This window comes from Desmodus rotundus, chromosome 11 (assembly GCF_022682495.2).
Source record: "Desmodus rotundus isolate HL8 chromosome 11, HLdesRot8A.1, whole genome shotgun sequence".
Classification (NCBI taxonomy): Eukaryota; Metazoa; Chordata; class Mammalia; order Chiroptera; family Phyllostomidae; genus Desmodus; species Desmodus rotundus.
In genome coordinates, this window is record NC_071397.1 from 2,387,021 (window position 1) to 2,413,845 (window position 26,825).

Consider the following 26,825-nt stretch of genomic DNA (forward strand, 5'->3'; position numbering starts at 1 on the left):
CAGACTTTGCCTCAGGCTCACAGAGCAGCGCTGCACGCCCCTGACCCCCAAACACCCGCCGAGGGCGGCTCGAGGTGCCCCTCTGCCTGGTCCACCAGCCCAGTGAGGACATGCTCTTGGATGCTGACCTGAGGACTGAGTCGGGACAGAGTCCCCATAGACAGACCGAGGCCTTCCCGCCTGCCTCTCTGAGACCGAGAGGTGACTCCAGAGAGCCCCCTGCCCCCCGGAGGCTGGACGGTTCCCCATCGTGCCCCACTTCCAATCTCACCCGTCTCCATCCCCAAGCTACATCTGACGATCCACATCGGGGGGCCATACAGTTCTCCGTCCCCACGTGGGCACTTCGGAGAACAAACTGGGATGCTCTCAACAACTGCACACCCCCCCCTCGAAAAAAAAATAGGAATGAACAGGATGCGTGCTCACCCTACTCACGAGGGCGCGGCCCCACGCCCAGACCCGTTTGGACCTCCCGTGCCTCTGCTGTGACCACGGCCGGAGGAGGGCCCTCGATGTGCAGCTTTGGACACGGTGCTCGGGCTCTCTGACGCCCCACACCCGCCTGGATAACACGGGGCCACAGCAGTCCCCAGAGTTACTGCACAGGTGAAATGACTGGCGTCTTCAGTGGCCAGAACACAGACGCACAGTGAAGAGGGGGGTTTCTGGTTATTAGCTCACCTAGGAACACAAACACGCCCACACAACCTCTTCTCCCGTAGACATCCTGACTCACACACACACAAGTGTGCAGCACACACTGCCACCTCCACCCGCAGAGGAGCCTGTGCGGGCCCCAGGGGGTGCCCACAGTCCTGAGTGACCACCGGAGAGCGGCACACTCCCCACCCCGGCAGTTGGGGACCACCCCACTGCCCACAATCCATTGAGCATGCTCAGTGGCCCCTGATCTTGTGGCCCTCTGCCCCAGCCGCACCAGTCAGTCCAGGAGAATATAAGAGAGAGGCCACGACCCTTGAACAGGCACCTCTCGGGCTGAGGGGCACCCAGAAGCCCCCAACGCCACTGAGGCCAGGTCCTGCTGCAAAGCTGCCCGGACCAAGAGCACACAAGGACCCACATCCAAACCGTGTGGGCAGCCCCAGGGGACCGAGGGGCCTAGAGCTCAGACCGGGTTTGAACCCTGCTCTGCCACCTTCCATAGGTGAAATGGTCTCTTCACTTACCTTCTCTGAGCCTGTTTTTCCGTCTGCAAAACGGACCCACTGCCCCGTCCTCCCGTGGCTCACCCCCTGCCCTTCCAGGGCTCCGCTCAAATGTTACACCCTCCCTCTTCCCTGACACAGTCTACACTCGCACACTGATCTTGTTTGCTCTCCCCTTGTGGTTAAAAACTCCGAGAGATTTCCGACTCTGGTTCTCTGCTCTGTCCGCCGTGCTTAGAGCAGGGCCAGGCACGTCCTGGAGTCCAGCTGGCGTTAGCTGAGTGGCCAAGGGCATCAGAGGGGTTACAGACGGTTTCGGGAAAGTGCTCAGACCCGTGAGCACCAGGACTCGACACAGGCAGCTGGGATCTGTTCAGTTCTGCAGGCTCCAGATGAACCCAAGGTGGCCACATGCTCGAAGGCACCTCTGCCTTCCCCCACTCAGCAGGTCACAGGTGGCCTATGCCCCCACACACCACAGAGGCTTCTACCGCCCTGAGCCCTCGAGGCTTCTGAAGTCTAACACCGCACTGGCCCGCCTGCCCCTCTGACCCCACCCCCTTGAGCCCCCTACTCCACCCTCAGGCTCCAGCCCATCTCCCCACCCTGGACCCTGGAGACTCCAGCCCCTGCAGTATCTGCCACCTTATTCAGCACCCACAGCCTTTTCCCCCACAGCCCCACCCTACTGGGCCGCACCCTGGCCCCACCCCTAAGGCGGAGTCCCAGGGCTGGACCCAGGCCCCGCCCTCGCGCTCCAGTATACTCACTGGTGCACTTCTTGAGGTGGCTGCCTTTCTTGAGCGCGTGGCGGCTCAGCTTGCAGTGGAAGTTGTCTTCCCAGAACTCGGCAAACCAGATGTTGCGCCGGTTGTTGTCCAGCGTGCGGCTGGAGAAGTAGCGGTCGAAGCCTGGCGGGCACCGGACGTCAGGGTATCAGGACCCCGTCCTCCACCTGCCCCCATCCTTCCCGCATCCCCCAGGCTTAGAGATAGATGCCTCCGGTGGAGGGAGGGAGGGAGGGAAGAGCGCATCCTCTGATCCGGGGCCCAGTGGAAAAACAAAATAGGGAGCATTTCATTTCATTCTAAATGAAAAGAGCTGTATGAGGCCCCGGGGGAGGCACCGTAATATTACAACTGCGGCCTTAATGTAAGAGAAGTGCGACGTGGCTGTTTCTGCCGTCTTTTTACTACCGAAACGCCGACATCAGGCCTCTCTGAGAAGAAGCCGCCTGCAGGCCCTGAGACTGGAGCAAAGAGAGGCTGGGGTGGTGGTGGTGGGGGGGGTGTCGGGCGGGGGGGGGTCCCCCAACCAGCAAGCACCTGAGCTCTCTGCTTCTGAAAAGGAGCCCGAACCAGAGAGGGCGGGGGATGCCCCAGGTCACACAGCAAGACCAGGAGCTGGATCTCCTCCCTGCGCGTCCAGCGTTTGCCCGTCGCTGACAGATGCAGCCGCCCCCTCTGTGCGCTCCCGGGGACTCACCAGCTCTGCTCTGAGCCCAGAAAACCCTGTCCCGGGGTGGGCAGGCTGGTGGGTGAGCAACGCCCTCTCTCCCCGCGCAGTGCCTCTGCTACATCCATGACTGTCCCGTGTGACGTGCCCAGTTGACTCAGCTGCTGGGGCCGGGCTGGAGGCCTGAAGGCTCACTGAGGAGCTTCCTGCCCACGGCAGGGTCCCAGCGGCGGCGCGGTGACTGTCTGTCTGACTAGCAGGAGCAACGCTGGCACTGGTGGGCACCGGCCATTGCTCAGTCTTGGCACTTCGGGCCTGATCATGCTTTGGGGGGCAGGGGTGCGCCCTGTGCATTGCAGGCTGTTGAACATCACCCCTGGCCTCTACCCGCTAGACGCCAGCTGCACCACTCCCCAGCCGTGACAGGCAAAAGTGTCTCCAAAAATTGCCAAATGTCCCTTCAGGGTCAAATGCACCCTCACGTGACAGCCCCTGCTCTAAGGGCTTCGCTTATGTCCAGAGAGCGGGGGGACTTGTCAGGCCAGTCCTGAGTTCAGTAGCCACTAGGTCACTTACCTCTCCGAGCCTCAAGTATTCACCTAACGACTGTGGGTCACAGGGCCAAGTACTCACCTAACGACTGTGGGTCACAGGGCCAAGTACTCACCTAACGACTGTGGGGCACAGGGTCTCGTGTGGTTGCTGGGAAGACTAACGGAGATGCCTGCCTGCGAGGGGCCCAGCACTTACAGGTGCTAAAAGCCATAGCTGCTGTTATCTGTGCCGGCTGCATGTGCTCCCTCCGCCTCCGGGTAAACAGAGGACCCTGCTGTCTGGCCTTGAGCAAGTCCCGCCCCTGCGCAGGCCTCCGTCTCTTGGAAGGTTTGTTGGAGACAGATGTCTGCTGGCTTTTCCATCAAATGGAGCAGAGAGCAGGGGAGAAGGCCCCAGGAGCCTGCCTCCCCCGGGGAGGGGACAGTGAGGTGCCTGGCAAATCAGGCCATTAATGGGCACTTCACATCCCACAGCAAGGTTCTGGCCACAGCAGTCTGTTCCTGCCCAGGGTGACTGGGGGTTCCGTTGCCAGAGGAAGGCATGCTGAGCAGGGCAGGCCCCACCCCAATACTACCCGGGGCCTGCCGGCCCTAGGCAGGGTCTGCAGGGAGTTCCCTGCCCCACCCAGCACCCCCTTCTCGTGGCCTGCTGGCTGCTCCCGGCCCCTTCTAGCAGAGGGCCTCCTCCAGGCAGGAAGGTAGCAGAGGGCCTTGTTCCAGAGGGAGGAGGCATCAGTGCCTATGGGGAGGAAGGGGCGTCCTTGACAAACGAGCCTCCTGCATGTGCCACACGTCTCCCACACCCAAAAATATCTGAGGAGGGAGGGAGAAAAGTCCTGAATCTGGTTTGCACCCTGCTGTCTTGAGTGTGGCCAGAAGGGCCAGCCCAGTATGTCAGCACAAAGAGGCTGCGGGCCAAGGGAGAAGGCAGAGGAGTGTGAAAGATGAGGGTGGGAGACGGAGGGAGTGGGACAGGGGACAGTACCAAGGACCAGGTAGGGACGATGTGAAGGGTGGTGGAGAGAGTAGCGGACGCAGCGTCAGGGCCCGCGGGCCTACCTCGCACGGACATCCTCTTGGGGAGGATAGTGACAGCGCCCTCCGCCACCTCCTCCAGGTGCAGCACAGGTGCGATCTTGGAGCCCCAGCTGTCCGAGCCCATCCAGAAGAAGTGGCCCGTCTGGTTGGCCTTCCGAGCTGCCTCCAGCACACGCCTGTGGGACACACAGCCGCCCTGCCCAGCCGTGTCTGTGCGTGCAACTGCCCCCATTCTGGCTGTACCCGGTCATGGGCCGTCGGCTGACCCCCCAGGCACACACCAGTCCCCCTCACAGCCCATGATGTCCCCCAGGCCATGCCTGGGTCCCCCACTGCTAGCCCACATGGGCCAGGGCCCACCGCTGCCTCAGCACCCACACTTGTCCCCCCAGGTCCACGGTTCCCTCTGCCCCTGACCACACCTGACCACACCTGCCCACAGGCCCACGGGTACCCCTCTGAGCCATACCACACATGGACCCCTAACTCCTGCCTGTCCCCCAGTCTCACTCCTGTCTCCTAGAGCCACATCTGTCCCTGCAAAGACCACACCTGTTTCCCTGGGTCTATACCTGCCCGTGTCCGAACCAGGCTCCCAGAATTACAACAGCCCGACCCTTGTCCTCTCAGGTTCAAGCCACCCTCACCCTAAACCCACGCCCACATCTCTTAACCCTTCTCAGATCTGCCTACACACACCCCTCTGCACTCACTGCTCTCCTGTCAGCTGTGCCCTCCCACCCCACCTCCTTCTGTGCCAAAGGCCGGGTTCTGCAAAGGGCCGCCCCCACTGCAGAGGGGTCTTCATTCAACCAGGGGCCCTGGGGCCCACCCAGCCCAGGGCCCATACCCTGGAGGCGCTCAGCCAGCGCTTAAAAGGTGCAGGAACTAAGTGGCCCTCAAAGACATCTGCTACCAAGAGAAGGAGAAAAACGGGGAGGGCTGGGAGAAGCTCCCCCCACTCCGCTCCTTCCACTGGAGCGCAGAGGAGGCAAGCGGCTTGTTCAGGATCACACAGCAAGTGAGAGGCCAAAATACTAAAAACTGGCCAGGCCCTTCCCATGGGTGAGAGCCAGGACACAACTCCAGGGCTTGGGCTGGGGGCGGGGCCTGCACAGAAGCTGACCGACTGGGAGACAGCCTTGGGCGGCCTGGGAAAAACCTGCTTCCAGGCCCCAGAGCCCACACCTCCCCTCCTCCAATCTCCTCTCTCAGCGTATCCAGACCCCCAAGCCTGCTGCTGCTGCCCCCCACGCCTACCCAGGGCACACTCACCACAGGTGCGGCCGCTCTCAGAACCCACACCCACAGCCCCATCAATACCCGCTTGCATCCTGCCACCAGAAATGACCAGGCCTCCATCCCCGCAAAGTCACCTGGGTCTATTTTTACTTCTCTTTGCTTCCAGAAATGCATGTGGACTTTCCAGAAATGCCCCCACCTCCCACCACACTTCCTAGAGCCGCCAGGCCCTTCGCACTCCCTCAGGGGCCTTCATCCGTCCCTCCCAGCTGAGGGTCCACCTGAGCTGAGTGGGGGAGCCCTGGCGTGGGGGCACATCTGGGTGGGGTGCGAGACCTGACTAGTTCTGGGCTGTGGGGTGGGAGCCGGAGGCAGGAGTACAGGGACTGGTGACTGAAGTGAGGAAAAGGAGCTCAGAAGGGGTCCCACCCCTCCACTGTCCCTCAGCCCCTATGTCGCCCCTCCAAGAGCTGGCTGACCTATGGGGAATTAAGGAACCCACACACCAGCTGTGAGGGAGGCAGGAGCAACGTCTGTGCTCGGCTCAGAGATGTCAGGTGGCCTCTGAGGGCACCCCTGGTCCCGGGCTGCCTGAGTGACCTCCATTAGAGCTGGTCCTTAGGCTTTTGAGGCCTTAGTGAAGTTCCAGAACTTCCCCCTCCATCCCCGAAGGGACCCGGCAATGTTTGCTGGGGACAAATCTGTTTTCCTGTAATTCAGGAGTCTGGGATGGGCTCTTCATCATTGGAAAACATGAGACCCAGAGAAGATTAGCTCGTTAGCAATGGGGAGGGAGCCGGGGCAATGGGGGTGAGCAGGAAGTGGCCAGGTGCACTGCGTGAGCAGCAGAGGCCTGAGGCTCTACTACCTACGGGCGAGGCCTGGGGAGGGCCATGCCTGTCATACTCTGAGCAAGGACAGGGTCCCCTCAGACTAGGGAGTCAGAGGCCCGACCCATCTTGGCCCTGACATCCAGTCTCCCGAGAGGTGGTAACAAGGGAAAAGGCAGGAAGGAGGGAAGGACATCAGGAGGGGGTCCAGGGGTCATCTTCTAAGGGCCCCGAGTTTCAGACCTGTGACCCGGGCCCCAGAGGCAGACGTGCAGGGCTACGGGCTGGCCCAAGGTGTGTGGACTGCGTGGCTCAGCATGCGGAGCCCACCTGCTCCCATTCTCCAGATGCAGAAACTGAGGCCCAGGATGGGGACGATCCTGCCCACAGTGCATGTGCCCCCAAGCCAGGACTAGACCCACAGCCCAGGCCTCCTCGTGCTCCTCTGAGTTCACCAGGGAAAGAGGGCGGGGAGGCACTGGGGGGCCACCACGCATCAGGCACCCACTGCATGCCCGCTCTACGCCCTCTGCGCCCTTCCTGTACTGTTTTCACACACTGTCGGGCAGGTATCATTAGCATCCTTTTTTAAGCAGGAAAGAGGTGAGAGTGGTTGAAAAACTTGCCTGAGGTCACAGAGCTAGCAGGAGAGAGAGTGGAATTAGAACCTAGGTGCTCTGGCCCCACGCCCAGGGCCTTAGCCCCTCCAGTACAGTGCCTGCTTCCCATCCCTGGTTGGTAGAATGGATGCAGGGCACGGAGGGGGAAGGGCAGGGGTGCCCACCCTCCCCCTCTGGATCCCAGGCTGGGGTCAGACTGGTCTGGGAAGGCCCCACAGGGGTCCCCGCCACCCTCACCCTCACCTGATGTCATCCTCATTGGCAAAGATGATGACCCCCCTGGCATTGGAGGTCTCCAGGAGGCGCCGGACGATCTTGTCAAACTCCCCGGGCTTGGGCTCCCGTGGTATCTTCACCGACTGGGCGATGCACACGCCCCCTGCGGGAAGGGGCGGTCAGCCTGGGGCGGACAGGGGAGCACCCGTCTCTCTCCCCTTTACCCTGAAATGCATGCTCCTGCCAGCAGAACGAAGCTGGGAGCTGCCCAAGGTTCCACCATTCACCAGCTGGGTGGGTCTGGACATGTCACTTAAGTTCTCTGTGCCTCGGTTTCCCCATTATTAAATAGGCTGCTGGCAAGAGGCAATACAGCATCATGTTTAGGAGCTAGTCGGATGGGGTTCAAATCTCGGCTCCACTACTTACTGCTGTGTGACCTCAAGGTGGTTACTGAACCTCTCTGTGCCACCCATACATCACCTGTGAAGTGAAGATAATAATACTGCCTACTTCATAGGGTTGTTATAAAGCTAAGTGAGTTTGTTATAAAGCTAAGTGAGTTAGTGCAGGCAAATACAACAATACCTGCCACACAGCAAGTGCTTAGTAAACATTGATTATCTTCATTGTAACCACATCATAAGGTTTTTAGAGTGAATCTGAGAATGGGAGTAAATTGCCCACCGTGGGCCATCAGTGCCCCCCACACACGCCTCCCAGGGCTGTTGTCCCCAGGCCCTGGGCTCATCGGCGGGCCCCTAAGGTAGAGTAGCGTGCACGGCTGCTGGCTGGGCCCAGGTCTTCCCAGGTTCCTTTCTGGGCCCTCACAGGCTTGCGGTTCCCACCCCGCCCAGCACGGTGCCTCGACACCTCAGCTTCCCCTACCTTGCTTGTGTTGAGATTCCCAGCAGGGAGCTCAGGAGAGCCTGGGAAGGCCATTCTAAGGGCAGGCAGTGCTTCGAGAGCTCTGACTGGGGTCAGGGGGTCTTTGGGAGCCCTTCTGTCACTACGGCCCCCTGCCTACTCGGCTGGGTCCTCGGAGAGGGGACCCAGGGCCAGCCTGCCTCTTGCTCACTCCTCTGCAAGAAACCCAGCAGCACCGAGCCTGCAGGAGCCTCAGGATCCACTCAACACACCAGGGCCGGGTTCACACCCAGGCTGGGCGGCTCACAGGAACCCCGGGGCCTCTGCACATCACCCAGCCCGCTGCCACGCTCAGACCTGTGTCTCCAGTGCTGGCGAGGGACCGGTGTCACTCATGGGTTTACACCTTCCCTGATCCCTGGTACAAAAGCACTTGTGGGCTGCCGCTTCTATCATCAACCAGATTTGACAGATGGGGAAACTGAGGCTCAAAGAAGAGAAGTGACTTGCCCAAAGCCACACTGTTCCCAGCCCTACTGGGGTGCACAGGAGTACTCCCCTCCGGGGAATTAGACCCCCAGGGCCTCCGATGGCAGTCGAGGCTCAGCTGATAGGAAAGTATGAGGGATCATTCTTAATGAAGCCAGACCCTTCATTAAGACCGTCCCCCACCTCAGAGTCCCACTCAAGGGTCTTAGCCCAGCTCCAGCTCAAACAGGACCCCCTTTGGGCCCAGCCGATGACCCAAACCATCTACCTTGGCTGAGCATCCCTGGGCCTCTGGATGGCCTCCTGGTGCAGACTGGGGCCACCTGAGGGTTCTGCGTAGGCTCCCTGCACCTCTGTGCCAAGGCCTCGGCTGCAAAGGGCTCACAGTGCAAGGGGACACCACCCACCCCCTAGCCCCATGAGGAAAGGTGCCAACACCCAGCTCCACCCAAAAAGGGCCTCTACCCATGGGCATAGCTGGCAACCAGGGAAGGCTACCCAAAGGGGGTGACCCTGAGATGGGTCTTAGAGGGAGGAGGTGTAAGCAGCCAGATGGGAGGCATTCTGGGGAGAACAAGGTACGGGGGAGTAGAAGGAGGCTGCTCTGTGCCAGGCGCCTGCTGGGCCTGGGGCCACACAACACACACACTCTCACACCCCTGTCCCGAGGAGGTGAGCCCGCTGCTCCTCTGTAGCAGGCGAGGTGGCCATGGCCCCTGCCCCCACCCTGACCAGCACCCACCTCCCTTACTTTCTGCTCTTGTAGGCAGACCGAGCTCCTCACTCCTCTCCTAAGACACCCAAGAACTGTCGCGCTCTGGAGAACAGCATGGTTACCAGGAGCTCACGGGGAAGGAGAGGGGAGAAGGAGTGAGGGTCCCTGGGCAGGACGGGGCCCCTCAGTCCTGGGTCACAGGGAGAGCCAGGGGGGCCCCGTCCACTGCCCACAGCGCTGGCCCGGCACTAATGGCCCCCGGGCAGACACTCCACTCCAGCTAAGCCCTCCATATGGTTGCTTTCCAGTTAGAAAGTGGGCCAATTGCACCATTTCTCCCCCATCTGGGGAGACAGATGGACAAGAGGAGGCGGCTGGCTGGGGGTGAGGGTGAGCCACCTGGCTGCAGGAGGGGGGGCCGGGCGCAGAGGGGAGGGGGCAGGGAAGGGAGCTAATTGTTCCCCAACAGGGAGAAACTCTTAGGTTAAAGACTGTGTCTTGGGCAACGTTCCTGTAAGAGGGTAGGAGGTCCGTGGGTGGCCCCCCGCCACCCCAGGCACATCTCGCACGCTCCGCCTCGCTGGCGAAGGAAGAATGAGGTCAGCACAGCGCTGTCAGCTGGAACTCGAGTCACAGGCGCTGAGACCAGACTGCAGTCTGAGCCGGGTGTGACACTCTCACAACCACAAGAGGAATGGGGGGCTGGAGGGAGTTTGGGGGGCTGTGCAGAGCCCAACGATGCTGCCGAAGGTCACGGGGCATCCGGCCCATGTTGACGATTACCTGAGGATGTCACATCACACCCATCTGAGGTCAGGATCATCGGCACAGCTCCAAGGTACAGATAAGGAAACTGAGGCCGAGAGAGGTTAAGTGGCTTCGCCAAGGTCACACAGACAGTCAGGGGCAGAGCAGGGGTGTGACAGCAGGCCACCAGTCTCCCTCGCCACCCCTCCAGTCCATCCACTGTGTCATGCCCAAGGCCACCTGGTCAAGGGGCTGGGCTGTAGGATCAAGGGGACACTGGGCCACAAGCACGGCCCCTGGCCTGGGGTTAGTGCCCACTGCTGTCTCCACCCCCGCCTCCTGCAGCCCCTCCCCACCCCCCCGAAAGACACCAAGTTGCACCCCAGCCCAGCAGCCCCCCACTGACAGCCCCTGCAGTCAGCCCCTGCAGCCACAGCTCCGTGGGGCGTGGCTACCACTGCCCTGGGACACTCTCTTCACACCCCTCCCCTAAGCGGGGGGCACTTCTTCGCATCCCATTCCTTTCCCCCATGGTCTCTCTCACCAGATTAAATAAGAATCCATGAGTCCGTACTGAGAGCAAATGTGATCAAATTAAACCCACACAGTACAGAACGAGCCCACTCCCTACTTCTGGGCAGAGACTGGAAGCCTCCAAGGTCCCTGGCTCTCAGCACAGGATTGCGAGGAGGGAGGGGCACGGAGGAGTCTGGGGTTCCCCACGGCCCCTAGGCCTTTTTGGATCCCCCTTGGCAAGCCCCTCAGCCTGGCGAGCACCCAGCTGCCACATGCCAGCGGCAAACTACAGCCTGCCAAGCCAGTACCTCCACCTGCAGGGCCGGGGCAGGAAGCCACGGCCACTTGCCAAGAACATCTGATCATATGGGGACAATGGGGACCTTGGAGAACTCCTGCCCAGGCTGGACTTGGAGCGAGGAGACTGAGGCCAGAGAAGGGCAGTGCTTTGCCCAGGGACACGGCGGCTGGGGTGGAGCCTACCGCAGGGGAGGCTCTCATCACTGCACCAGGGGGTGTGGCATCCAGGCCAGCCCTCTGACTGCCGCCTGCCTGCTTGTGACTGTGTCAGCAGAGCCCCCAGAACTACTCCCACAGTGATGTGGGGCGCCCCATCCTCCCTGAGCCGCACCTGCCCACTCACCTCTCCTAGCTCCGTGACTCCCACCCCCAGCCCGGCAGTGAGAGCCCAGCCCAGCCCGGTGGTGCCGGCCCCACACTTGCCCAGGCTCCACACCTCGCTCTCACAGGGTGGTCTGGGGTGCCGCCCCACAACCAAGGCCCCGCCTCTGCTACAGGAACGCTGGACGAGGTGATTAAGAGGTGTCATTAGAAGGCTTTGGGGACCACGTGGAGATGTCCCGCAAAGCTGACCATGCTGAGTGCCTACCGGCCAGCACGCCCCCTCCACACTGCGTCCCACGTGCACCCGGCGTGCGGCCACGCGTGGACAGGCTTGCTGCAGCACCCTTTACAAGAGCCAAAACACGGAGGCCACCCGAACCTCTCACCACAGAGGAGCACACCCTGCGGCGTGTTTGTGCGATGGGCTCTTAGGGAGTCCAGGGTAACAAGACATCCTCGCGGGTCCGCAGGACAAAGCCCTGGCAATGAAGTTGACTGAAGGGCGCACGGCCGCCGGACGCACCCACGGCTGCGGGATCTGAGACGACAGAGAGAGCTTTACGACAGACGGACACACACGTGCAAGCACAAGCCACGCGAAGGCGGGAGGTGCCGTCTGCCCGGGGTGGTGCCGTCTCCCCAACGCCTACAACAGGGCCTGGCGCGCGCGGGGTGCTCAGTAAATGCCCGCCGAGGGACTAAACAAGGACAAGAAGGGATCCCGCCACCTTCGGAGTCATGGCTGCCTCCAGGTAGGGCAGGGCAGGGACAGGGCTCCACGGCGGGGCTTCCGGGCATCCCATGTTTTATTTCTTCAAAAAGCAACCAGCAGCAACTACGGCAAAAATGTAAACGCTTGGTGGATGTGGACACCAGGCCCCAGGCCAGACAGAACTCTCAGACACATGGGACAGAGAAGGCCTTCCGGTCCTCACAGGGCTGCCTGACGGAGAACACCCCCGAGCCTCCCTTCACCCCTCCATGAACCAGGGCCACTCCCCACCCGGCAGGGGTGGGCCCACCTGGGGCTGCCCTTCTCCTGCCAGCCGGTGGCTCCTGAAATCCTGCCTCCCCCTCAGGGGGGCTCTGACCTGGACAGCCCCCCCCCCCCCGAACCTCCCCCAGGCTCCAGGCACCAGCCGTCCTGACTGGGATGTAACACAGAGTCTTCACTAGCGAAACCTGATACAAGTTCTCTGTTGTATTTGTGGTCTCCGCCCTTTCCATCTGCGGTCTGGTGACCTTTCCCAGTGTTCCCTGGGCCCAGCCAACGCATCTGTGTCAGTGTCTGCCACCCCCACCCCCCCACCCCCCGCCACCCCGCACGGCACGCCCCAAGGGCAGGGCTGGGTCTGTGCGTTCTTTCATTCCTTCATTCATTCCTTCATTCATTCACTCGAGAAGTGTCCTGCTTAGTTCCTGGCAAACTGATCCTTAAGTAACGATAGTGAGTGAGACCCCTTCCTTGGGAGCTCGGAGTCTAGTTGGAAAAGTGAAACAGGACGGACTGGTGGCCCGAGGAGCAGCTCCCACTGGGCGGGAGCACCCCTTGGCAGGGAAAGGCCCACTGGGTGGCAGGCCCTTGGCGCTCTTCCCCAGACGCGGGTCGCTCAGCCACACACCCCGTCTCCCCCTCCGCCCCCCACCCCATTCCCCCTTCCGCCCCCCACCCCATGCCTTTTCTTCGTTGACTCGACCCGTAAGTCCTCAGCACCCATGTTTCCGCCGGGTTTAGATGCTGCAGGCAGCAGCGAGGACGGAGCCCAGCTCCTCGCAAGCATCCCACATCCATGGCAGAGTGATGGAAACCATCGTGGGGTCAGGGCAGAGGTGGAAACAAGCAGGGCACAGGGACGAGGGAGGCTGGGGCTGAGCCCCTCGGTCCACCCCGTCTGCTCCTAGGGGACAGGGAGGCGCGGGCCAGGCCCCGCAGCTGAAGAGGCAGAGGCAGATGCGGACTCTGCGTGGACTTTTCTCTAGGAGCTGCTGCCCTGCCTGCGAGCCAGGGATTGCAGACACTTTGGACTTGCAAGTCCCGCCCTCAGGGAGGGCTCTCTGCTGAAATGACCTCGCTTCTGCCCTCCCCTGCCGGGACTGCCCACGCCTGGACCCTTCCTCCATCTGCACAGCTGAGCGGGGAACTTGTTTGAGGGCTGGCGCTCGGACACCTGCAGGCCCTACGAGCAGGAGTCAGGCAGCCTGCCCCCCGGCCTGCGGTGCCTGTGTCCCCGGTGCCCTGGGACTTGGTTACACAGAGTGATTGCTGTACCCGTGCTCCCCGGGCACCTCCCTGTCCCCTCTGGGCGGCTCTGCCCACTCCAGCTTTCTAAACAAGTCCTCCCCACCCTGCTGCGGGGCTACCCCCTCCAAGCAGCCCCCAGATCTCCTGCCTTCATGGCCCCCCGCCCTGGTGGCCTGGGAAGGCAGACAGAAAAGGCCCCCCACTGGAGCAGCCTGCGCGTGCTCATGCCAGTCCGTGCGGGGGCAGTCGGGGGACCTGGGCTTGTCTCCGCACATCCCCCGGGTTTGGGCAACCTCTCGCTCTCCTTCAGGCTTCTTCCAATTCCCTCCTTCATTCTCACTCACCAGGAGGCCTACCCTTGCCAGGCCCCAAGGCAAGCTGTAGGCCTTGCCCAGGAAGGGGCTAACTGGCCAGCCCGCAGTGAGGTGGCCCAGGGGACCATGATAGGTCACTGCATCCACAGCTCCCAGGGGACTTGGCGCCCACCTCCTTCTTGCTCCAGTGCCCAGGGCCCTGGAGTGACATTCTGCAACCCAGGCTGCTCACGCTGCCCAAGCAGCACCCCAGGCTCTGGGCTTCAAACAAGGGAGGAAAAAATCCTCCTCTAGAGCGTGGAGCAATTTCCCTGCGGCACCAGCCTGCAGGGGCACAGCCAGGGCTGTCCCCTCACGGCCCAGGCAGGCAGAGACAGCTGCAGGAGGCCAGCAGACATGTCCTTTTAAATTCAAAAGGGGGGGGGAAACAATGAAAAGACAAATTCTAGGAAACCAAGTGGAAAAATCTACATTACAGCAAAATGTGAAGGCAGCAAATGGCAATGTGGAGAGAAAGGGGGGAGTTACACAACCTAAGGGGGATCCCCAGGCTCCCAGCAGAGAGGGAGGTGGGGGTCACCCTGGGCCGTATGGCCTCACACACGCACACACGCACGCACACACGCACACACATGTGCTCACGTGGCTCTTCCCTCCTTTTCTCCCCCGACCCACAACCAGGTCTGCTCCCCAAGGCAAAGCTCTCTGCACTCAGCAAAGGGAGCTGCTCAGAGGGCTCGATGACTAATAAGGTGCTACTTTGTTTCCAACTGGAAAGAATCCTTTCCCTAAATAAGTGGAGCTCTATGCCAGATCACAGGCAGCAGAGCTGTGGCCCGAGGGGTGCTCTGAGGTTAGGAAGGTGCCCAGGCCCTGAGTTAATGCCCCTAACCTGAGGCTATTCCAGGGCGAGCAGGGCTGTGCAGGAGGGTGAGGCGGGTGGACTCCAGCTGGGTCTGGGGTCCCAAAGGGGGCTAGAGGCGGGGGCTGCATCCTGGCCAGGCTCTCTGCATGGACCCCTTCCCCGCCCTGGGCAGGGCTCCACTCCTGCTCCAGCCCCATGCTAAAGCATGAGTCTGACACATGGCTCCCTGTGTGTGCGTGAGATGCATGTGTGTGTATGTGTGAGCATGTGTACATGGGGGGGGGGCATGTGTGCGACATTCAAGGCCTGCATCTCCTCTTCAGGTTGGCAACTTCCAGCCTTGCCCTGGTCCCTACCAGAATGCACCATCCTACCACGTCTGCTCCCCAACAGATGCTGCTGCCTCAGCCAGAAGGGGCCCTGAGGCTGATCAGTGACCCTCTGGCTCCTCATTGCAGCTATTCCCTCGCTGGGCCTTGGTCATCACCCTGGTGTCAGTCCCTCCACTCGGGGCCTCCAAGGACCCAGCACACCTGCCGCACCTGCTCGGGACAGGCAGCAGTCCCAGCCTCCCAGACAAACTGGCCACCGAGTGTCCAGCTGGCAGGGTTGGGAGGGCAGCGTGGCGCGAGCTGTGGGCCTGGGAGCGGGCGGGGGCCTGCACTTGCTCCGACCTCCTGCCTCCTCTGGGAGCCTCCCTGACCCCCGCAGCCCACTGTGCGTCCCCTCTGTGTCACCACCTGGTCTCGCTGGGTGCCCAGACCTCTGTGTGCACGCACACTGGGCCCCCACTTTGCACGTGGCACCTACTTTGCACCAGGCTCTGGGCCACAGAGACAACCCACCACCATGCTGCCCCGGCAGGGCCCACCCGTGCGCTCCCGGCACACGCACACTTGACTGCTCCATCGAGACTGAGATGCAGACCCTGAGCCGTGGGCACCGAGGAAATGCGCATGCGAAAGCAGGACAGGCGAAGAAAGGCGTACAAGAGCTGAGCGAACTGGTGAGGCCCCATGAGCCCAGGGCCTGAAGACGGCTGGGCCGGTAGAAAAAGACACGAAACAGTGGAGGCCGTGGGCTCCTGGGGGAGACGGTCGCCTGGTTCCCCACCGGGAGCCGGGTCTCTAAAGCTGTGCGAAGCATGGACGCTGCACCAGCGCACAGCTCCCCAGCCCTCCAGCCTGAGGCAGAGGATGGTAGCTCCACGGCTTCCTGGCTGTGTGACTTTAGAAAAGTTATTTAGCTTCTCTGAACATCAGATTTTCCACCTGCAAAATGGGGGAAGGACTTTAAAAAACTCCACCTTGTGAAGTTGGAGGGAGGGTCGAATATGGTGGTGTTTGTGGAGGCCTGGTCTGCCTCCTGGAGGCCTTTGGGGGGTGGGCAAGGCCCCCTGGGCAGGGGCTGCTGAGGCAGGAGGGCGGGAGCTGGAAGGACAGGGTCACCCAGCTCTCAGCACTCAGGCTGGTGAGGTCCGTGTGTTCTGGGGACCAGGCACCAGGCAGACCAGAACTGTCCCCAGGGACGGGGTTCTGAGCAGAACCCGGGGCCGCAGCTCCGAGGTCCAGGGGCTGTTCAGGGCAGGACATACATCTCAGCACGCCTCCCAACACACACACACACCCTCACAAATCAAAATCGCACACTGCACAGCACCTCGACTTCACGCAGGCTCAGTCACACACCCTCACACAGAGACGCGCAGCCCTGCCCCCAGCACGAGCGGAAACCCGGAGACAACCTCCGCAGCCTCACGACCACAAGGACAGGTACCGACACGCAGCTATACCTCTCACAAGGCCACACAGAAGCCACACGGCGTCACATTTCCACACTCCTCACACCCACCTCCCCGTCACACGCTGCACGTAGTCACACGCCACGAAACCGCACACAAGGCCTGTGCCCGCACGACCTGGGGCCACTGCGCTAGCCTGGGCCACACCGTGGCACCTTTAACGCCTCCCCTTTGCACCCTGCCCCTGCAGAGAAAATGGGCTCATCTGGGGGTGCAGGGGGCACAGGCATCAGAGGGCTGGCCTGGCGTGACACAGGAGGCTGAGCCTGGACACAGGGAGAGCGCGTGTCCCATCTCGATTACCTACTTGCTTGGTGACAACAGCCACTTCACCCTGAACGTCCACTTCTGCACCAATAAAGTGGGACACGTCACCCCCACCCTCCAGACGTGCAGGGTTGCTGTGCCGGTAACGGGGTCACCCGTGGACGGGCCCAGCCCTAGGTGGGTATTCTGGGGCGGGGAGGGTGTGGGCTTTTGGATACCTGTCATAGCAGCGATGGGGCTCAGCCCTCGGAGCTGCGGCTGCTGCCTCCCCCTCCCCGCCCCCGCCCCGGAGGCCCTGGGCAGCAGCAGCCTTGCACCCAGCTGCATTATTCATGGCGCTCAGCTCTCAGCAGAGGGAAATTTGCTGAGCGATCGACCTAATATCTTAACACAAAACCATTTAGGCAAAACGCCTTTGAAGCGAGAAAGGAGGAAAAAAATAGAAAATAAAACCAAGGTGTTTGGAGGCAAGTAATGGCAGGAGGGGCAGGGGTGAGGGCACAGAGAGATGGCTGGTTCCTGGCCTGCCCCCACCCCAAGGCCCCCCTTTGAGACCCCTGCTCTCGCCCAGCCCCCCAGGCCCCACCCCTCCCCCACTCCCAGTGGTGAGAATGGGGGGAATCACCCATTTCTCAGATTTGGTTCAGAGAGAAGCGGGGTCCAACCCAGGACCGCTGAGAGTTCATTCAGAGTCCTCTGCCAAGGAGCCACTTCCAGAGCAACACCCCCAACCCCCTCCCCCATCTGTCCCCTGCTCCAGGGGCACACCTGGGGATGGGGTCATGTAGCAGCTTCCCCAGCCTCACAGCTCCACAAGCCACCACAGCAGGCCCACCGTCTCCACGTCAGCTTGGAGTCTCCATCCTTGAGCTTCCGTTGGCCCCCCTCCCAGACTCTCCTGCTCCTTCACCTGCCCGACCCCACCCAGCCCAGGGGCCGATTTCTCCTTCATCACCTGAAATGTCCCCGGTCCGCCCCGCCAGAACTCACGCTGCCCACTGGGACTCTCATCACACCCTCTCTGCTGGCCCTTGCTGCCCCCTGCCTGTGCTGCGGTCAGTTCTGCAACCCTCATGCTTCGGGGCATGAGGGCTGGAGCCAGCCGCCTGGGCTCAGACCCCAGCTCTGCCACTTCGGAGCTGTGTGACTTTGGACAAGGCCTCTCCAGGCCTCGTCTCCTTATAATAAAATATGAAGAATAAGTGAGTTAATGCATGCAAGGTGCTCAGCACAGCACCTGGCACACAAGCGGTCAATACGAGTTTGCTATGGCTGTAACATTGCTATCGGTCTCCTTGCACCCATAAGCCCCGTCTGGGCACACTGTGTCTTTCTCATTTCTAACTCCCTGGGTTCCAGCAGAGTGCGTGCCAGGCACAAAGTCAATGCTGGTTGGACCGAGCCTAATTTCCAGCAATGCCATCTCCCTGGCCTCTTCACCCCAGACCCCTTGGGAAGAGGAGCTGGCGCTGGGCTGGTGGCGGGAAGCCCAGTGTGGGGTGTGGGGCAAGGGCTCGGAGAAGATGACCTCTGCCAGCTCCACCCACAGCAGGAACAGAGGCTCAGCAGGGCAGGGGGGGACCAGAGTTAAGGGCCAGCAGCAGGCCTGTGATTTGGCCTGAGAGGAACAGGCAGCGGCAGGCCAGGATGAAATATTTAGGAGCCCACATCCCCAGGAAGTGGAAACTGACAAGCAAAATGAAACGTTGCAATGTAATTTACCCAGGCACGCCAAGCACGTCTCCTGCCGGCAACAGCGTAGCGGCCTCTGCACCCCCAACCTGCCACCAGCAGGCATGGGGAAGAGAAGTCCTCCCAGCCCCTCTCCCACACCAGCCCTCGCCCCCTCCTCTTCAGGCTGGGCAGGGGGAGGAGTGGCAAAGAGCCAGCTAGCTCCTCCAAGCTGACCCTTTCACTGGCAGAACGGCAGGGCATGCAGAGGACGGGAGCCTGAGTGCCACCTGGTACTGCGTGTATCCGCCGCCGCCCCGTCACCCCACCAGAAAACGGGTCTGCTGACCGTGCCTGGGAGGGAAGACCCAGACAGCGGGTGCGAGTGTGCCCAGGCCCTGGCCTTGGTGGAGGATGGCGATGAGGGTGGGAGCCTCCCGCAGTAAGGAGAGCAGTGGACACCGGCCAGACCCAGCGTGCCGTGAGGCTGGTTTTCCTGAAGCACAGGCAGTAAAGTTGATGGACAAAGGTCAGGGATTGAGACCCAGATGTGGGCCGCAGGTGGGAGAGGTGCACAGCTCACCACAAAAAGAAAAAAAGAAAAAACTGCCCCAGGCTCTTCCAACACTGTTGGGGAAAAGCCTGGGGCCCCACAGCCTGGGGACCTGCTTGGCCAGATATGGGAGTGGAGCAACAGGGACCAGGGAAAGAGGAAAAGGGGACTCTACACCTGAGTCCCTAGAGCAGCCTTGAGTGGGCTCGGGAGAGCACCCAGGAGCTGAAGAGCTGGGGAGGGGTGCCCAGCAGACCCTCCTCCTGCACCAGAGCTGGGGGAGGGGCTACCAACTGCTAGCTTTTCTCCACAGGCAGGCACTTGCGGGGGACAACTTCTCCTAGCGTGGAATGGCCCCATGTGGCAGTATAAGGGTCACCCTGGGAAGCTGGGCACTAAATGTCCGTAGGGACCCATGTCACAGCGGCATTTGTGATGACATGTGAATGCCCCAGAATTGAGTGCTCCTTTCTGATCTAAAGCAGGGCCCAGAGAGGAGCCCCATTGCCCGAGGCGGTCCAGCACCTGCCACTCACACAGGTGCTGCCGACCCCTCCCCAGGCGGACCCCTCAGGACCTCACCCGCTGTGCACACCCGCCACTGTCGACTGTCTCACCACACCTGAGCCTACGCCTGCACGCAAACCTCAGTCTGCCCAGCCTGGCCCCCAGCTCTCCGCCAAACTTCCAATCCCGCCCCATCACTCACCTCCCTCAGGGCAAAGTCTGAGCACCTCAGCCCGACCCTGAGGCCCGGCAGCCTCACGTCCCGAGGCCCCCACTTCCGACAGCACCTGCAGGTTCCAACACACACCAGGGGTTCCCATCTCCAGACCTCTGCTCAGGCGGTTCCCTCGGCCTTTCTGCCCAATTTCCCTCCCCAAACTCCAAGTCAGCTCCTGTCCATTCCTGAGGATTCAGCTCAGGTCCCCTCCTCCAGGAAGTCTCTGTGGGTGACCCAGGCTCCTTTGCCACAGGTGCCCATCACGATCCCAACGTCTCCATCACTGCACTTAGCACGACGCTTGGAAATTATTGGACTGGATGCCGCCATGCCCACCAGCCTCTGAACTCGGGGAGCTGGCCTCTGCCGGGCCCAACACCAGGCACGGGGCACTCACCGGTGTAGCAACAATTCACTAAGCACCTCCCAGTGCCAGGCGCTGTCCTAGACGCTGGGGGCATAGCCATGAGTGGGAAAGACAGACATCCCGCCCTCCCGGCACGGACACCCCCTGTGAAGCGCACCGCAGATGCTAAAGAATGAGGCGCGGATGGCCCACTAGTTCATTAGGAGCTGACCCACCGTCCAGGTCTCCATGCCCCACCTCCAGCTCCTGCCCCTCCACCCTCCTCTTCCTCTCGGACCCCACTCATTCCCTGGCCCCATCCTGCCCCTCCTCCCTTTCTCTCCACACACACGCATGTGCACACATGCACACACACACACACACCCTGCTCCCCATTATTCCGTGGTCCCTCATCTTCACGCAGCACTCCTCGCTGAATGATTTTTCACAAGTTCTCTCGTTAGCTCCTCCCAATCAGCCCGCTCTTAGGTGTTACATCCAGTGTACAGATAAGAAAACCGAGCCGGCAAGCCAGAGCCTAGTCCTGGCTGCCTTCCCCTTCCCTTTGTCCAGCCTCTCTGCTACTGTTCTCTCCCTCCCACCTTCCGGGGTCACTGGCAAGTGGCCTCCTCTCTCTTCCCTCTCTGTACAATGGGGTGGGCGGGCAGCCTCTGGGAGACGGGACATGGGGGCCGGCTTCCCCCCCTCCCCCACTCTGCTGCCCCTCCTCTGTCCCCCTCCATTTTCTTCTCCTCCCCTCCCCCCCCTTGTTTGTCACTTTGTCCTCCTGCCTCTCCCATCCCAAGGCCTCCCTCAGGCTCAAGATGTCTGCAAAATGGTCGTTAGCTTTCCTTCTGGCTCATTAAAAACGAGAATTTGCATAGAATATCCACATGATCGTTCTGTCTACAGCAGAACAGAGCACGGACATAGTGCACCACGCGAGATGGGGAGGAAGGGGAGGACAGTCACCCCGGCAAGGGGAGAACCCCACGCAGGAAGAGGCCGAGCGCTCGCCCTTGGGGCCTGAGGCCTCCGAGGCAGCCCCCCATCCCTCTTTTCTGACCTTTCTGATGGCTAATTCACCCCGTTTTGTCACGCTTACAACAACCAACAAAGTAGGGACTGCATTTATCTCATTTGAAAGATGGGGAAACTGAGAGCCAAAGAGGAACAGTGGCTGGTCCGAAGGCAGGCCCACGGCAGAGCAGGGCAGCATCCAGCCATGGCTGCTCACCCCCGCCCCCACCCGAGGGCCCGCAGCCCTCTCCGGAAAGCTGCCCCTGCTCACCCTCAGAAGGGGGCGGCATGAAGAGCCAAATTTGGTCAGGGAGCTCCCTTACCCAGAGAACCCTCCCACTCCCCTGGCACTGACCCACCCACTCTTCAAGGCTCTCCTCCCACCCTGCCCCACCGCCCACAATTTAGTCCAATGCAGAGATTTTGGGAGACAACTGCTTCCAAATCTCTCATCCCAGGTGTAAAACTGCATCAGACCTGCCTCATCCCAGATGTAAAACTGCATTCGGACCTGCCTCATCCCCAAAAAGATTTACGGCAGTGCCCAGGAATAAATATATTTGGCTTTAAAAAATTGATAACAAAACCAAGGGGAAGGGACCTGCACTTTGCAGAGGAGGCTTTCCGCTCAGCATCCACAGACTGGCCGAGAACTGCAGAAATGGCCAACCAGAGCTGCGCCTGAGGCAGGGGCTGCCGCTCTCCGTGGTGCTGAAGCCACGCACTCAGGTGACTCCCTCCCCTTGGCTCACACACAACCTGAGAGCCCGTCTGGTGGACTCCATCTTCGAAACACACCCCAAATCTGTCCCTCCTCACCACCCCACCTTCCTCATCCGAGTCCCCTCGCCTCTTGCCTGGACGGCAGCAGGAGCCTCCTCACTGGCCTTCCTGCCTCAGCCCCGCAGTCTGTTCCCACACAACAGCCCGCACACTCCTGCTAAACCCAAGTCCGTTCACGCCCCTCCTCTGCGCACAGCCCCCCACAAGCTCCCATCTTACTAGGCGCAAAAATCAGAGGCTTCAGAGTGGCCCAGAGGCCCCAGGGATCTGCCCCTCTTCTTCTGCCCCTCTCCCCTCACACACTCTGCCCCTGCCTCTCAGCTATTCCCCAAATGCCAGGCAGGCCCCCACCTCGGGGCCGTCGCACTTGCTGGCCCCTCTGCCTGGGGCCCTCCCCGCCAGATCTCCACAGCTCTCCCCCACTCAGTGTGGCTCTGCAGGAAGGCCTCCCCTGACCACCTGCCACTGCTGTCCACTTCCGCTGCACTCTTCTTCTTCATGGCAACGCCCATCAGCCCCTACGTGGAATTACACTCTACAGCAGTGTCTGAACTGGTTTACCGTAAGCTGCATCCTCGGTGTCGTGACTGGGTGCCCGGCGCACAGTAGGTGCTCGGGAAATACTCATTCATGAAATGAACGAGTTACCGTGCTGAGGCGCAGGGCAAGGGCTGAAGAGCAAGGGAAAGGAATGCCCCCACTCCCCCCCTCGCCGGCACCGCCCCGTGGAGCAGACTGTGTGGCCTGGAGGCCTGGACTCTGTCCTCCAAGTGCCTGAAACCCCAGGAGCACGAGATGAGCCAGGACTGAAGAAGTGACCACCAGGGGACAGGACCTCCCCACCCCCCAGGCTCATACAAGGCCACACATGGCTGGTGACTCCGTCACTCACACCCTCCCCATCCCAGGGGCCGCTCCACCTCCTCCTTCTGGGGGGGGGCAGGTGCTCCCAGGCCCATCCGTCCAACGGACACCAGTGCTTCCCTAGAGAAGCCGGGCGGTTTGGGGGTGGCACAGACCTGAGGGTAAACTCCAGCTCTGCCACTGACAAGCCGGGGACAGGGCTTGGACAAGACCTCGGGACAGCCCAGGCCACGGTCAGTCCCCCTGTGAAATGGGGACAATTTCAGGGTAGCTGTGCAGGAGCCAAGGTAGGGCCAGGGCTTAGCAGCTTCTGTGAGGACAGTTAATGGGACGTTGCCCAGAAATACAAACACTTAAACAAAAGGCGGTTCGGGGCTCTCACAGACCAGGCTGGCGGAGGGGCCCGCGCAGGAGGCAGGGCCTGTGGGGCTCAAAGGCTCTGGGAGAGGGCCGGTGGGCAGACGCAGAGAGTGACCAGGGGAAAGGGCGGTGGCCATCCCCCCGGTCCACGTGCATGAGCCCACTGAAGACCGCGCACAGCCCTTCCTGGGCTTGTCCATCGAGCAGTGGAGGTTAACGGAGGGAAGTGACTTTCCTGAGGACGCACAGGAGTTGGCCATGCAGCAGAGACAGGCTCCACCCAGGACGGTCAGCAGCCACACAGTGGCCAGGAGCAGAAGCCTCAGGTGGAGAGGGAAGAAAAAGGTGAGCTTGCAGGGCCCATCCAGAGCTGCAGAGAATAAGAGGGGTGGGACCTGCTTCAGCTACATCTCCAAGGAGCTCAGAGTGGGGCACGTGGGGGGCTGGGGACCCCACCTCAGGTACAAAAACAGGCTCAACTCTACTAATGAGCAAACAGGTCAGAGGGCTTCCAGGGGAGTGGGAGAGGCGGGCAGGAGAAGGTCAAGGGCCTCCACTGCTTGCTCTTTAACAAAGGGGAAGGACTGGGAAAGGACCCCCAGTCACAAGAGCCTGGGAGGACAGAGCCCTGCATGCTTCCAGTAAAGAGACTCAGGTAAGGGGAGGGGGAAGAAACAAGGGTAAGAAAATGAACTTGAGGAAAATGGGGTTCAAACCAGGTTCAGAGGTTATTTGACAAAAGAATCAGAGGTCAAGAAACCAAAGAGGCTGAGGGACTGAGGAAACAGGTTGCCGTGGACGTGGCTACTCCGTGGGCTCAGGTCTGGCCCACGGGCAATAGACACACCGGAAACCAAAGGCCAGCCCCGTGGTACCCAGACCTCTGTGTGGCAGGTAGAAAAGCCAAGAGAAGAGGGTGAAGGATGTGAAGACCACGCCGTGGTGGACCTCAGAGGTCCCCTGACACATCACCTTCACATCGGTGGTAAAACTGAGGCTCAGAGAGGGCAAGCAACCAGCCCAGGTCACACAGCCATCCAGAGACAGAGCCAGGACTAGAGCTGGGCCAGCCTCCCAGCCCAGGGCCTCTGCCCGCTGCCCTCGGGTTGATGATGACGAAGCCCACACCTCTGGCAGCTTAGTGCTCGCGGTGGCAGAGCTGGCATCCAGGCTCTTCAGCGCCCCACTCCACTGTGCCACCCAGAATGCAACCAGCAAAAGGAAGTTGTTTTTTAAGCCCAAAGAAATCTTCACACGTGTGCCACAAAGGAGGCCAGTGAAAGAAACGGCTGCTCCCCGTCCAAGGGCAAAGGATGAAAATCCGGAGCCACAAGGGCTTGGCGTCTAATGTCTTCCTCCCCCACCCCCCCCACCCCCGTCTCGCCCCTGGAGCTGAGGCGCATTCAGGTGGGAGCGTGTTCCCATCTGGATAGGCCGGGGCGGGCAGAGCAGAGTCCGAGAGAGCTGGAAGAGTGACCTGAGGACACCCAGCCCAGGGCGCTCACAGCACTGAGAGGTGTCAGCGCCCTGCCACAGGCCAGAGTGGCAGAGAAATCAGGACAAATGGGCAAGGTCCCCGAGGCGGGCCAGGCAGGCACCGAGTTCATCGCCACAGCAGGACACAGACCCGACAGTCACCGAGAGGTCACAGCAACGCTGGCACCTCACTGTCTCCTACTGCCGGCCAGGGGGCGTAGCGAGCCCATGATGGGCCTCGTGGGTCGGCGGGAGGTGCCCGTGCCAGGTCCACTTATCCTGAGTAATCTGGGTTTTTAAGAATGAGCAGAACCGTGGGAACAAGCCCCAGCGGGCCTTTGCTTACAGGAAGGACCCCTGGGGTCAGGCCTCGCACTGTGAAGACACAGCCCATCAGTGGTCAGTGTCAGAGCTGGGCCTTGGAGACGAGCTGGCACACCCACCCCATCACAGAGGGAGCCCCAGGGGTCAGTCCCATGCCCAAAGAAGTGAGTAGCCGGGGGCTGGATGTTGTGGCCAATCGTCCATTCCAGACACTTGCTGAGCAACTACTATGTGCCCATCAGGGACTGTGCTAGAGGCTGGGGATGCAGCAGAGACCAAAAGAGGCAAAAAAAAACAAAACCCCGTGCCCTGGGGGACCATAAACAAATAAACACTTACTCGTCAAGTGTTTTAAAGAAACAGCAGGGACAGGGGGGGTGAAGGGTAACAGGCTGGGGAAGGGGCCGTGTGCGATACAGCGGCCAGAGAGGCCTCTCTGAAGGGGGGACACCTGGGGAGACACCTGGATGCACTGAGGACGTAGGCCACGCAGCTATCCAGGGAAAGAGCTTCCCAGACAGAGGGACCAGCCAGTGCGAAGGGCCTGAGGGGGGCTTGTGCCTGGAGTGTCCGAGGAGCAGCGAGGGGCTGCGGGGACAGAGCGGAGAGACAGAGAAGACATGGAAGGGAACGTGGTCAGAAGACGGGGGGGGGGGGGGGGGGGGGGGGGAGGGGGGCAGCAGGCAGGGCGGTGGGCACTCTAAGTGTCCACCCTTCAGGATTTCTGGATCCCAGGGGTGCCCCAGGGCTCACTCTTTTCCTGGTCCCAGAAACACGAGCGCCCGGAGGGGCTGGCACAGCAACCTCCAGCGGGCCAGGCTCTCCCTGCGAGGCTCAGAGCCTCCGGGGGCCATTGCTCCATTCACAGCAGAGCAGCTGAGTGCAGAGATGTCACATAGCCAGCCGGAAGAGGAGGCAGCTGCGGGGACCAAGCTGCTGGCCCTGCCAGGCACCATCTGTGCCCATGCCGAGGCCACCGCCCTATCAGGGGCCACCCAAATACCAGTCTGAGGCTCGGCCCCTGGAGCTGGGGCTGGGGTCAGACCAGCAGCAGGCTGTCCCGCAGCATCTCTGGAATATAGACGGGGGGCAGGGGGACAGGGACATAACAGGGAGATGAGGCCTTGAAACTTCCCACCATCCAAGGGACAGGATATCCCCAAGGAGCAGGCTGGGGATGCCCCTTCTTGCCACACCCAGAAAGGCCACCTAGTCCCCGCCCTGGGAGAAAGGGCCTAGATGTGCCCAGAGTGCCGGAACCGCTCACTGGAGAGGACCAGAACCAAGCAAGCCCCCCAGGGACCCCATGGAGCGGCCCCTGCTATCTTTAAGCTCCACACCAATGTCTCAATCAGTGCCAGGTGCGACCCAGGAGCTCCCGCCCAGAGGCCAGAGCTGGGTTCTAGTCCAAGCTCTTCCACGTTCTACTTGTGTGGCCTTGCGAGAGTGACCTACCCTCTCTGGCCTCCGTTTCCCCATCTATAAAATGGGCACAATTATGCTCCCTGTAGGTCCCAGGGCCCAACACACAGTAGGCACCCAGGACAAGCTCTTGCCACGGCTTCGATGTGCGCCCTGAGCCTGGTGGGTGCGCCCCCCTCCGCCCCACTCCCCGGCGCTCCTCTGATTTTTACTTCAGAGGACAGATCAATACAACATACAGCCAAAGACACCTTCCATCTTTCGCAGGGATTAGGCTACACGGTACAGTGGCCTCTCTCTCCTGCCCATTCAATCCCGATCTCTACTTGGCCGGCTGGAGCATGCTTTCTCTCTCCTTTTCTTCTCACTCACGTACCGACGGGCCCCCCACATCAGGCAGGGCGATGGCAGGAGACTGGGAAGTGCAGCCAGGTCCTCCAGCCCTCAGCCTCGGGATGGAGAGCAGGGGGCAGGGCGGGAGAGCCCTTGTGCTGGAGGCGCTGGGAGAAGGGCTAGTTCTCTTACTTTTCTATAAGTCCTTAAAAATCTTGAGGAAAATAAATTATATTTATTTTCTAACTGCCCGATGCCTGAGTAGGTGCTTATGAAAAATTAGCCTCAGATAAAATGCAGTACCCAGGCCTCACACACATCTCGGGCCTCCCCAGCTCTTCACACCTCGTGTGTGTATGTGTGTGTGTGTGCACACGC

The 26,825-nt window shown here is 61.1% G+C and overlaps 1 protein-coding gene across 1 annotated transcript in view; it reads right to left on the reverse strand.

Moving 5' to 3' along the window:
- The window catches only part of GRM4 (glutamate metabotropic receptor 4), a 91,774-nt gene that overhangs the window by 25,028 nt on the left and 39,921 nt on the right, over nucleotides 1–26,825 (reverse strand). The window contains exons 3-5 of the mRNA XM_024557919.3: nucleotides 7,152–7,287; nucleotides 4,238–4,392; nucleotides 1,940–2,080 (exon numbers count right to left, since the gene is read on the reverse strand). Of these exons, the coding sequence (XP_024413687.2) occupies nucleotides 1,940–2,080; nucleotides 4,238–4,392; nucleotides 7,152–7,287 (432 nt within the window). The remainder of the gene's footprint in view (nucleotides 1–1,939; nucleotides 2,081–4,237; nucleotides 4,393–7,151; nucleotides 7,288–26,825) is intronic.